Here is a 13079-nt window from a genome sequence, read left to right as displayed (position 1 = left end):
GAGGGGGGTGTGTGTGCGCGTGCAGTCATTTAGCGGCACAATTCTTTTCAAGCTGTTATTTTAAGGTACAATTGTTACATAATGTTACTTTAAAAACTTCGTTAAAAACTGTAAAACAAGTTTTTTTGTTTTTTTTAATCTGCTTTAAGAAAATCACAAACATACGTTAAGATTTCTTTCCAGGATGCTTTAACTTCATGAAGCTTTATGACCCACGATATGGAGACTTTAGACATTGTTTATGTTTTAACTTTTATATCCTTCAGATGTCAGTTTTTAAAAGTCAATATACACTATAGAAATCATAATTAGTCACAGTTCGGTGTAGAATACAAATTTAATTACAAATCTTTTCAGATATATATCCATGAAGTGCTCATTCAAAATCTAAAACTTAAAAAAAGTTAGTTCCTCAAACACGTCAACATTATAAACTAGAACGGGCACTCGGTAGAGCGCATACCTTCGCATATCACAAGATTGGGCATTGAATTATGAACATTTTGGCATTAGTTGCATGCCAATTGGACAAAAATGTATCGTGCTGTAGTTAAAAAAAAGATGTTGACCTTTCCATGACTTTGACCCGATTGATCCCAAAATCTAATCAAATGGTCCCCGGATAATAACCAATCATCCCACCAAATTCCATGTGATTCAAGAAGATTTGAACTGTTAATGACCTTTGACCTTGACCTTTGACCCGATCGATCCCAAAATCTAATCAACTGGTCCCCGGATAATAAACAATCATCCCACCAAATTTCATGCGATTCGGTTCAATACTTTTTGAGTTCTGCGAAAGATTTTGACCTGTTCATGACCTTTGACCCGATCGATCCCAAAATCTTCAAAATTTTCAATGCGAAGGTAATAAACTAAGATGCGTTCGCTTACTGTTGTAAATGTGAACGGCGATGCGTTCATGGACCCTTTTAAGAACCGTTTTTGAACAATGACGTGACTCAAAGCTCTTCTCAGATGGATGAAGTGACCTCTTGAGGGGGGGGGGGGGTAATGGGGCTCGATGGGAGCAGATGGTTTCCATAGCAACGGGCTGCTTGCCATTGGCCGGCTGCCAGCTGGCGGAGTACCGAGTCTCGAGGAGTTTCCCGGCATTAACATGCAGAGCTCCTCAGGGAGCTCCTTCACACAGGACGCCCTGTTCTCCCGACCCCGAGCAGCGCCAGTGAAGTAAACACAGGAAGTTCATTCACGAGGAGAAGGAAACGTCTTCAAGTCAGAAGGCTGATGCTAAGCTATGCTACCGCTAGGCTAACGTTGTAGCTGTCCACATGGGCGTGAATAAATACAAGTAGAAGTCCTTCCTGTTTGGGGTGAACTGTTGATATAAAGCTTAAATATTGAAGGTTCTTCATGAAGTTCAGCCGGATGTTCTTTCTTTATTTTAATAACTGTAAAACTGATAGAAAAGTACAAATAAATTCACGTCTTAGTGCAGCGAGACGTTAGTTCTTCAAGTCACAAGGTCCAACACACGGTCCACAGCAGAGGAACCAGGGGAACCAGGGGAACCAGGCGGGCGGCGCCCGAGGTGTAGAACCGGATGCGTCCCTCCACGGCCGGGTAGACCTTCTGCCGCTGTGAGATGAAGTCGGACACCACGGAGATGTCCAGATCTCCTGGAGGGAACGCAGAAGGAAATTGAGTGTTAAAATAAATAAATACGTATTCTTTTTAATGAGTTCAGGAACCCCCGAAAGGGTGGGACTTCTTACCGCTGTCGTGCTTGAGCATCTCCTTGGCGATCATGGAGAAGCCGTCCCCGCCCGAAACCATGAAGTCGGGCATTAGGACCCTGTAGACCTCGTCCTGCCGGACGGCCTCGTAGCGGGGGACCCGGCAGCGCGTGCAGAGCGCGGCGAGGCTCCTCACGCGATGCCCCGCCCCCAAGGAGAGGTCGAACTCCACCTGGAAGCCTGGAGCAAGACAAAGAGAGATATTTATTTTATTTATATATATATATATATATATATATAAAATATTTTATTTATACATATATTTTTTTACATATTTTATATACATATATATATATAATAATTACATAACTTACCTTTACTGTTTGTCACGATATATATATATATATTTTTAATTATATATTTTAATATTTTATTTAAATATATAATCTTAATTTATGATTTTTTTCCGTCATTATGAAACAGACTTCATATTAATTGTCGGGTTTTTGATGTTTTGAAGCTTCGAATCCGTCTTTTCTTTTTTCTCTGTCGCCATCTTTATATTTATTTTTTAACCTTGTAGCCCCGCCCTCAAGCCCCGCCCTCAAGCCCCGCCCTCAAGCATGTCATGTCATAGATATAAAGAGAGAGGGAGGGGGGGGCGTGGCCTCGTGGGCTGGCTCTCATCCATGAATCCTGATCAGGACTTGAGCCCTAGGGGGTGTGGGGCGTTCAGGAGCAGCTGTACATACCGGACACTTGGAGGAACTCCCCGGTGCTCTGGCCGTATCTCCTCACCGAATGCTCAAAGGCTCGGAGCAGCGTGGAACCCTTCAGCTGCACCAGGTCGAAGGTCCCCCCGAACGGGAGCACGGCCACCAGGTCCTCCATGGTGATGGAGCCTGAAGGCCACACGGGGTTATCAGAGCATGGTGATGGAGCCTGAAGGCCACACGAGGTTATCAGAGCATGGTGATGGAGCCTGAAGGTCACACAGGGTTATCAGAGCATGGTGATGGAGCCTGAAGGCCACACGGGGTTATCAACGTTCTTCTGGAACAACCAGTAGGATTTAAAGAGACGAGGAATACAGGAAAATACAAAGAAAGACGCATGTTCCTGAACGCAGCTTTGGCTCTGAGACTAGTGAGACTAGTGAGACTCTGGAGTGAGACTAGTGACCTCGTAACTCTCGGTGCTCTGACTCACCGTTTCTGGTCCGCTCGTCGATGGACGTTCGGACGCCGCCGCCGTTCAAGATGGCGCCGCTGACGTGGTTCCACCGCACGCCGTCCGACAGCTTCACGCTGTTGTCCACCTGGGAGAGAGAGAGAGAGAGAGAGACAGTGAGACATAGTGAGAGAGAGAGAGACAGGGAGGGCGTCTCACTGACCATGGCGTCAGCGATCAGGTTCCCCAGGTTGCACTCCTGGAAGCGGCAGGCCCCGGTGGAGCCGTTCAGGAACACCGGCGTGCGGCCCACCAGCTGGGCCGAGTACTGGGCCAGGCCCCGCCTCCAGAGCGCCACGTCGGCCAGGACCTCCGGATCTGGACGGGACATTCAGACATGAGCCGGCCGGAGGTCACCGGTGAAGGTCACGCGGCGCCCGTCGTACCCTGAGGGACGGAGTGGTCCAGCAGGATCGGGTTCCCCGAGGCCTTCAGGACCGACCCGGCCTCGTCAAAGGTCACCTTGAGATGACCCAGGTACTTCCCGAAGGCGTAGGCCTGCACCACCGGGACCTGGCGCCCGTCAGCCGACTGCACCATGAAGGGGTACGGGCCCGCGGGGACCTCGGAGGAGGGGGCGGGGCCTGGGGGGTAAGTAAACAACAGGAAGTCGACATACGAACAGGAAGTTGACAGAAGAACAACAAGAAGTTGAGACAAACAGGAAGTTGACAGACAAACAACAGGAAGTTGTGACTCTTTATCTTTGAATCCCAACTGAAGCCTGAAGGTGTGTTCAGGGTCTCTTATCTTTGTTCATGTGAATAAATATTAAATGAATTTGCTTCATAACTGCAGAATCGTCACGTTTTAAAGTGACAGTTCAAAGATAAAGGAACATAAACATCGGCAGCATTCTACTTCCTGTTGATCCCTTCAGGAGCCCAGAGTAATGTCTGGAAGTTCATGAAGTCCAATAAATAGATCTTGGGCGCTCGTGTCTTTTATGTTCTTTCCCGTGTGTTCCAAGGAGGCCCTGAACGCATCACCGTCTGCTTCAAGGACCCAAACACACATTCCTGCAGCCCGAGTCCAAACCGAGCGCCCGCTCCCGTGTGTATAGAAGACCGCAGGCTTGTTTACGGAGCACTTGAACTCACCGCGACTCAGAGTTTCCTCTTGTGAAACAATAACAGACGAAAGTTTAAATATTTCAGTGTCGTAAATACCCAGTGACGATAGATGCAGCCTTGCATACACTTGTATTGAGTTGGGATCATGTGTTGTCCTGTATTATAATATTATTATTATTATTATTTGTACGTGTCACGGGTTATAAAAGGTGACGAGGGGGAGGTGACGAGAGTTTTTGTTTGTTTGGAGCGCGCTGACAGGCGGCGGACTCAGAACGGCAGCAATCCGGCGACTTTCTATTTTGGATTCATACCAACGGGCGGGATCACTAATAGAAGACTGCGCAGGAACACTGAACTGGGTCAGCACCGACCGGACGAGGGTGAAGGAGCGCGGGGATTGAACGCGGCGCCTCGCCACGTCTCTGCCTGGTCGGTCAGCTGTTAGCCGGCTTTTTTTTGGGGGGGGGGTGCGCGTGCAGTCATTTCCTTTTGTTTTGGGGGACTGCAAATGTGGAGTACGTGTGATCGAATACAATATTGTTGACAACACCAAAAAGCTACATAAAAAGCTTCCCTTATACTGGAGCTGCGGGCGTGGAGTGGCACTATATGACATTGCGTAATCACTGCCAGAAAGCAGGTCGAGTACATCCGCCGGATATACCGGGCGGCTCCAGAATCTTACATAGCGGAGTTATTTCCCCACAGACCCCCGATGGCAATAGCGGAGACGCAAATCGTCATATTAAAAGTTATTGTAGCGGCACAAATTTTTTCAAGCTGTTATTTTAAGGTCCAAAAGTTACATAGTGTTGCTTTAACGCACTAAAATATTTCAACGCAACTTTTTTTTTTTTTTTTAAACCGCGGCAGTACGGTTTAACACTGTTTCCGGTTTTAAAACAATTATTTCTCCGCGAAAATAAGGATCATAAATGAGTTTAACTCGTGGATGAATCAGTCGGGTTTCCTCCTGCTCTCCTCCCTCCCGTCTCCCCCTCTGAGACACAGAGGAACGGAGGGGCGAAACAACCAATGAACACTCAGTAAATCACAAAGGACCTCCCACCTCAGGCTCATTTAGCAGCCTGTCAGTCAGAGAGCAGAGAACACGGCGCGAGGACAATGAGCCTCATTTCAGAGCTGAGATTGTTCTGGAATGTTTGATGTAGAACACGTGGGGGTGTGTCACATGCAAAAGACTTTAAACGGTTAATTTAATTTATTTTGTAAAATGTATAAAATGCCCCCAGCCTCCAGAGGGTGAACAGGACATATGTGAATGTCAGTCAGTTATCAAGGCCACTGGTTCTGCTGTTCAGTGGTAAAGATGACGGGACCAATGGGGTCTCAAAATACTTCTTTTTTTTTTACTAATCTGATGTTTCACTGAAGAAACAATTTATCATCCACGATATTAAATACCTCGCTCACACTGTATATGTAGGAGCCTCTTTGAAAACAGCTCTGTGTGAAGTTTTGTCTTTAAAAAGAAGGAAACAACTTTTAATCGCGATTAATTAATCTCAATTTCGAAATTTGAGATTAATTAGTTACTTTTTTTTAATCGATTGACAGCCCTAATTTGTAATATATGTTGTTGTTGTTGTGGAAATAATAACAATAATAAAATAAATAATAATAATAATAAAATAATATATAATAATAATAATAAAGATTGTTTTGAGGAATCTCTTTCGCTCATAAAGTAAATAATAAATAAGCAGCTAATTCATGTTATTTATACGTTAAAGTTAATAAAAGTGGGAGTTGTGGTTTCTCCCTGTGTCCCTGAAGGCAGCGTTACCTGTGTAAAGGGAGGTGTGGTTTCTCCCCGTGTCCTTGAAGGCAGCGTTACCTGTGTACAGGAAGGTGTTGCTGTGGCCCCCGATGACCACGTCGACCCCGCGGACGCGCTCGGCGATGAGCCGGTCCACCGTGAAGCCCGAGTGGCCCAGAGCCACGATGTGGACCACGCCGAGCAGGACCAGCTGGTCCACCTGCTGCTGCACCGCAGAGACCTCGTCCAGGAACCGCAGGTGAGGACCTGAGGGGGGAGGGGACGTTTAAGGTCCCTACAGGTCCCTACAGGTCCATAAAGGTCTCTACAGGTCTCTACAGGTCCCTACAGGTCCATAAAGGTCTCTACAGGTCCATAAAGGTCTCTACAAGTCCATACAGGTCCATAAAGGTCTACAGGTCCCTACAGGTCCATAAAGGTCTCTACAAGTCCATACAGGTCCCTACAGGTCCATAAAGGTCTACAGGTCTCTACAGGTCCATAAAGGTCTACAGGTCCCTACAGGTCCATAAAGGTCTCTACAAGTCCATACAGGTCCATAAAGGTCCATAAAGGTCCATAAAGGTCTCTACAGGTCTCTACAGGTCCCTACAGGTCCATAAAGGTCTCTACAAGTCCATACAGGTCCATAAAGGTCTCTACAGGTCCATAAAGGTCTCTACAGGTCCATAAAGGTCTCTACAAGTCCATACAGGTCCCTACAGGTCCATAAAGGTCTCTACAAGTCCATACAGGTCCATACAGGTCTCTACAGGTCCATAAAGGTCCATACAGGTCTCTACAAGTCCCTACAGGTCTCTACAGGTCCCTACAGGTCCATAAAGGTCTCTACAGGTCCCAACGGGTCCATAGCGGTCCCTACAGGTCCATACAGGTCCCTACAGGTCCATAAAGGTCCATAGCCATCCCTACAGGTCCCTTCAGGTCCCATACAGGTCCATAAAGGTCTCTACAGGTCCCAACGGGTCCATAGCGGTCCCTACAGGTCCATAAAGGTCTCTACAGGTCCCAACGGGTCCATAGCGGTCCCTACAGGTCCCTACAGGTCCATAAAGGTCTCTACAGGTCCCAACGGGTCCATAGCGGTCCCTACAGGTCCCTCTCATGACAGCTGGACAGGAAGTGGATGACATCATGGCGTCACAGACCGGAGGCCTCCAGACCTTCAGGGGACCCACCAGGTTTGGACAGATCCGGGGTCTCCCGTGACGTGTAGCCCACCACGCCCACCTGCCGCCCGCCCACCGTGAAGATCTTGTAGGGCAGGAAGGAGGCGCCGAAGGTGGCGGCCAGCGTGGCGTCGGCCCGGATGTTGGCGCTGAGGAGCGGGAACTGGACCTGCTCCATGAAGGGCTTCAGGAGGCCCCCCACGCCGTTGTCAAACTCGTGGTTCCCAAAAACCTGAAGAACCAGAACCAATGAAAAGGTTTGGTGAGTTTAGTGACATCACACCGAAGACCAAGAGGAGGTGCAGGAGGACTACGGTCCATATATATGGATATATATATTAATATATATCCATATATATATTAATATACATATATATGTATTAATATATATGTATTAATTTATATATATATGAATATACATATATATATATTAATATATATATATATGAATATTAATATATATATATATATATATGTATTAATATATAAATATTCATATATTTATTAATATATATATATATATTAATATATATATCTATTTATTTAAAGTACAGACTCAGCTCAGTAACATTCCTGACAGACTTCAGGTCAACAGACAGAAACTTAATATTAAAAATAAGCTGATCAGTTATTAATGATCAATAACTCATAAAGCTCTCCATGCGTGTGTGGCTCAAGCGGCCTTTACCAGAATCCCCACAACTGTGTTTATTAGGGGACACATCACTGGTGCCACCAGGCCTCACCAACGCAGAGATCAGACTGTCACTAACAGGCTTCATGGTGGCAGCGAGGCTTATCCTGAGAAACTGGAAGAGCCCACATACGGCCACGCTCACAGACCGGCTCAGACTCATGACGGAGACGGCTGCTTTTGAAAGTATGATTGCCAGGCTGAAGGACAGTTCAAGCCAAACTGACCAAGCATGGAAAAGTCTGATGGCTTTCATTACAAATTAGAGGAGGGGTCAAATACTCAGGGGTAAGATTTGGATTTTGAGGGGATTGCAAATACAGATGCAGGGTAGTGTATACACACTTACAAGTAAAAGATAATTAAGGGGGTGCCGGGGTTGTTTTTTGTTGTTGTCTTTTTGTTGTTTTTTATTGTTGTTTGTGTTTTGGAGGAGGGGAGGGTATGTGTGTGTATGTATATGTGTGTATATGTCTGTGTGTGTGTGTATGGGTATGTATATGGGTGTATATATATGTTTATGTTTATGTCTGACATTTTTGTACTTATTTTATGTTTATATCATGTAACAAATAAAAAATGTAAGTGACAAAAAAATATATATTAATATATATATATACAAATATATATATATATATTAATATATATATGTATTAATATATATATTAATATATAAATATTCATATATTTATTAATATATATATATATTAATATATAGATTAATATACATATATATTAATATATATATCTATTTATTTAAAGTACACTCAGCTCAGTAACATTCCTGACAGACTTCAGGTCAACAGACAGAAACTTAATATTAAAAATAAGCTGATCAGTTATTAATGATCAATAACTCATAAAGCTCTCCATGCGTGCGCGCGCCTCACCATGGCGTCGTAGCGCAGCGCGTTCATGAAGTGCGCGGCCTCGGCCCCCTTGTAGTAGTTGAACCACACGGAGCCCTGGAACTGGTCCCCCGCGTCCAGCAGCAGCACGCGCGGCTCCGCGGCGCGCACCCGCCGCACCGCCGCCGCGCGGCGCGCCACGCCGGCGAAGCAGCGGCCGCCGCCGCCGCAGGTACCGGAGAGCTCGCTGGTCTCCTCCACCCGCGCGTGCACGTCGTTGGTGTGCAGGAGAACCAGGTCCCAGTCCGCCGAGCTGCAGGAGAAGAAGCCCAGCAGCAGGAGGTGCAGGAGGAGGAGGAGGTGGGAGCGCACCGGGTCCATCTCTCCGCGGCGCGTCAAGAAACACGGAGCAGCAGAACCAGACCACGTGGTGGTTCTCCTCTTACGGGCCCCGCAGGAACCGGAGGAGGAGGAGAGAGAGAGAGAGGAGGTAAAGGAAGAGGAGGAGGAGGAAGAGGTTCTCACATAAGTAAACACTGGTGGAAGTTTTCTGAACAATAAAGTTTATTTAAAGACTTTATACTAAAAGGGACTCAATGCTGCTCTTAGAATGACACACACACACACACACACACACACACACAGACTAACCCTCGCCCCCTGTCTCCTTGTCCCCTTGTTTCCTCGTCCCCTTGTCTCCTCGTCTCCTCATCCCCTTGTCTCCTCGTCTCCTTGTTTCCTCGTCTCCTCCTCCTCATCCCCTTGTCTCCTCGTCCCCTTGTTTCCTTGTCTCCTCGTCCCCTTGTTTCCTCGTCCCCTCGTCTCATCCCCTTGTCTCCTCCTCATCCCCTTGTTTCCTCGTCTCCTTGTCTCCTTGTCTCGACCCTCCTTTCATAAAGGCTTTCAACCGAAGCTCTATTGTGTTTACAGTCTGCAGTCCAACAACAACAACAACAACCACCTTCTGTTTCAGACCCTAAGCTCCGCCTACTTAGATTTCCCGCCATTTTTAATTGAGTGAGTAACACATCGTTGAGTCCTGCTCCACGCGAGCCCGAAGCTGCATCTCATTGTTCAGACGGCCGATGAACCTCTTGGGGGCGTGGCTTGTTTTTAATGCTCATAACGAATCACATGTGCACATTGCGTCGTGGAACCGGCACACTGTGAGTGACTTGAACACTAGGGGGCGCTGCAGCAGTGAACCTCGCCTCCTGTGGTCGTTGGACTCGCAGCGAAACGACAGAAACTCAACGCAGATGTTTCTAAACTAAATATTTCCACCAGAAGACGTGACGACTCCCTGAGGAGCGCTGGTATTTCACATTGAGATTTGAATTTGTAGTTTCCGCTTCACATTCAGAGCGAACACGATGAAACACGTCGACTCCCAGACACACTCACTGCCAACAGCCGGCTCATGGAAACCAGCTCCAGACCTCCTGGCGGGTCCCCCAGACCTCCTGGCGGGTCCTCCAGACCTCCTGGCGGGTCCCCCAGACCTCCTGGCGGGTCCTCCAGACCTCCTGGCGGGTCCTCCAGACCTCCTGGCGGGTCCTCCAGACCTCCTGGCGGGTCCCCCAGACCGGACCAGCCGCAGTCTGGGCCGACGGAGGCTCGGTTTATTTATGGAGGGGAAGAGAGAAACACTAAAAACAACAGACAGGAAAACATGTTGAGAGAAACAGTCGTCAAGCAAGTCACCAGCAGACTTCATGAGAGTTCCCTCTCCTGACCACCAGGGGGCGACTCCTCTGGTTGTATAGAAGTCTATGCTGCATGTGTTAAAGCTGCATTCTCTCCTGACCACCAGGGGGCGACTCCTCTGGTTGTATAGAAGTCTATGCTGCATGTGTTAAAGCTGCATTCTCTCCTGACTACCAGGGGGCGACTCCTCTGGTTGTATAGAAGTCTATGTATGCTCATGTGTTAAAGCTGCATTCTCTCCTGACTACCAGGGGGCGACTCCTCTGGTTGTATAGAAGTCTATGCTTCATGTGTTAAAGCTGCATTCTCTCCTGACCACCAGGGGGCTCCTCTGGTTGTATATAAGTCTATATAGTGACTCTACTTCTCTTGATATATTCCCTCAGTAAACATTGTAAACATGAGTTTATGTCTCAGTCTCTAGTTTCAAGTCTTCTTCTAATCAGCATGATGTCATCATTTATACTTTATGGTCATTTAGCGTCAGACCATGAAGCAGGGGGCGCTTTGGGGGCGGGGCTACAGGTGATTGACAGCTCTCTGGTCGCAGCAGACCCCTGACCTGAGGGAGGGAAGCGTGTCGTCGTCATGGAGACGTTTGGCTTCACGAGTTAATAAACATCGTTTTATAAGACTATTAGAATGAATGTGTGCGCTCGCTGAGGACAGAACGACTTAGAGACTCGTCTCCACCTTCATCGCCCGTCGACAGTCCTCCTCCTCCTCACTCTGACTCACTAGGTGTCAGCAGACTGCAGGACATGAAGGACTCGGTTCCTCCCTGTGGACTCGTCCAGGGGGGCGGGGCCACAAGGTGTTGACAGAGACGGCGTCTCCAGCTCACTTCCTGTTCTCTGGGTCATTAAAACAAGATGGCGGTGGATCCGTCATGAATCTGAGAGGCTTTGATGTCTCCGTGATGGTTCAGCTCTGACTAGAGGATGCGTCCTGGTCCCCCGAGGACCAACGAAGACCTGCAGCTGCTATTGAACAGGAGGCGCCCTCCCAACAGGGGGCAGCAGAGAGCCAGACCCCCAGAGGAGCAAGACCCTCAGAGGATCAAGACCCCAGAGGATCAAGACCCCAGAGGAGCAAGAACCCCAGAGGATCAAGACCCCAGAGGATCAAGACCCCAGAGGAGCAAGACCCCAGAGGATCAAGACCCCAGAGGATCAAGACCCCAGAGGATCAAGACCCCAGAGGAGCAAGAACCCCAGAGGATCAAGACCCCAGAGGATCAAGACCCCAGAGGAGCAAGACCCTCAGAGGATCAAGACCCCCAGAGGAGTAAGACCCCAGAGGATCAAGACCCCAGAGGAGCAAGAACCCCAGAGGATCAAGACCCCAGAGGATCAAGACCCCAGAGGAGCAAGAACCCCAGAGGATCAAGACCCCAGAGGATCAAGACCCCAGAGGATCAAGACCCTCAGAGGATCAAGACCCCCAGAGGAGTAAGACCCCAGAGGATCAAGAACCCAGAGGATCAAGAACCCCAGAGGATCAAGACCCCAGAGGAGCAAGAACCCCAGAGGATCAAGACCCCAGAGGAGCAAGAACCCCAGAGGATCAAGACCCCAGAGGAGCCAGACCCCCAGAGGAGCAAGACCCCAGAGGAGCAAGAACCCCAGAGGAGTAAGACCCCCAGAGGAGTAAGACCCCAGAGGAGCAAAACCCCCAGAGGATCAAGACCCCAGAGGATCAAGACCCCAGAGGATCAAGAACCCCAGAGGATCAAGACCCCAGAGGAGCCAGACCCCCAGAGGAGCAAGACCCCAGAGGAGCCAGACCCCCAGAGGATCAAGACCCCAGAGGATCAAGACCCCAGAGGAGCCAGACCCCCAGAGGATCAAGACCCCAGAGGAGCCAGACCCCCAGAGGAGCAAGACCCCCAGAGGATCAAGGCCCCAGAGGAGCCAGACCCCCAGAGGAACCAGACCCCCAGAGGAACCAGACCCCCAGAGGAGCAAGACCCCCAGAGGAACCAGACCCCCAGAGGAGCAAGACCCCCAGAGGATCAAGACCCCCAGAGGAACCAGACCCCCAGAGGAGCAGGACCCCCGAGAGGAGCAAGACCCCCAAGAGGAGCAGGACCCCCCAGAGGAGCAAGACCCCCAAGAGGAGCAGGACCCCCGAGAGGAGCAAGACCCCCAAGAGGAGCAAGACCCCCAAGAGGAGCAGGACCCCCGAGAGGAGCAAGACCCCCAAGAGGAGCAGGACCCCCCAGAGGAGCAAGACCCCCAAGAGGAGCAGGACCCCCGAGAGGAGCAAGACCCCCAAGAGGAGCAGGACCCCCAAGAGGAGCAAGACCCCCAAGAGGAGCAAGACCCCCAAGAGGAGCAGGACCCCCGAGAGGAGCAAGACCCCCAAGAGGAGCAGGACCCCCGAGAGGAGCAAGACCTGTGACTCAGGGACTCAAACTCCGTGTCTGGCCGTCAGCTCTCTGGCGCCCCCCTGTGGCGGCCTCTGAACACTGCACTGTGGTTTGCCTGCTGCTCTTTGTTGTCAGTCTGACAATCAGTTAAAAGCAAAAATCTCAGGCCTTTTAATTGCTTCCCCCGCAGAGGTGTTTCCATGGCAACCGGACCGACAGCGTGTCCGTTGGCACGCCGTGAGTCCTTGACCAGGCTCGTGTGATCACGTGATCTCCGTGTGAACGTCACGCAGCTCCAGGCAGAAAAAACATCACCATTATCTGCAGATACACAACCAACCAGTGGCGTGATGAGGTACTGCACCAACTAGTGGCGTGATGAGGTACTGCACCAACCAGTGGCGTGATGAGGTACTGCACCAACTAGTGGCGTGATGAGGTACTGCACCAACCAGTGGCGTGATGAGGTACTGCACCAACCAG

The 13079-nt window shown here is 49.2% G+C and overlaps 2 protein-coding genes across 4 annotated transcripts; one reads left to right on the top strand and one right to left on the bottom strand.

The window, feature by feature from the left end:
* Window positions 1-318: 318 nt before the first annotated feature.
* nt5e (5'-nucleotidase, ecto (CD73)) lies at window positions 319-10364 on the bottom strand. 3 transcript variants are annotated; one of them, XR_008833298.1, is made up of 11 exons: window positions 9923-10364; window positions 8561-8959; window positions 6986-7208; window positions 5865-6053; window positions 3317-3514; window positions 3094-3248; window positions 2910-3018; window positions 2453-2602; window positions 1740-1940; window positions 825-1643; window positions 319-696 (listed from the first exon to the last, which is right to left on the bottom strand). XR_008833298.1 is itself a non-coding variant. In XM_056427509.1 (10 exons), the coding sequence occupies exons 1-10, from the start codon at window positions 9938-9940 to the stop codon at window positions 1483-1485; spliced, it is 1803 nt and encodes a 600-aa protein (XP_056283484.1). In that variant the 5' UTR covers window positions 9941-10364; the 3' UTR covers window positions 319-1482. The 3 variants fall into 3 exon arrangements, 2 of the variants coding, with proteins under 2 accessions (XP_056283484.1, XP_056283485.1); XM_056427509.1 differs by having other exon boundaries at window positions 319-1643; XM_056427510.1 differs by lacking the exon at window positions 9923-10364 and having other exon boundaries at window positions 319-1643; window positions 8561-9055.
* Window positions 10365-11166: 802 nt separating this feature from the next.
* Window positions 11167-12692, top strand: LOC130202983 (neurofilament heavy polypeptide-like). Its single transcript, XM_056428881.1, has 2 exons — window positions 11167-12222; window positions 12270-12692. The coding sequence occupies exons 1-2, from the start codon at window positions 11167-11169 to the stop codon at window positions 12690-12692; spliced, it is 1479 nt and encodes a 492-aa protein (XP_056284856.1).
* Window positions 12693-13079: the final 387 nt, after the last annotated feature.

This window comes from Pseudoliparis swirei, chromosome 12 (genome assembly GCF_029220125.1).
Source record: "Pseudoliparis swirei isolate HS2019 ecotype Mariana Trench chromosome 12, NWPU_hadal_v1, whole genome shotgun sequence".
Classification (NCBI taxonomy): Eukaryota; Metazoa; Chordata; class Actinopteri; order Perciformes; family Liparidae; genus Pseudoliparis; species Pseudoliparis swirei.
The sequence above is the reverse complement of the archived record's forward strand: the minus strand, read 5'-3'. Positions and strand labels throughout refer to the sequence as shown.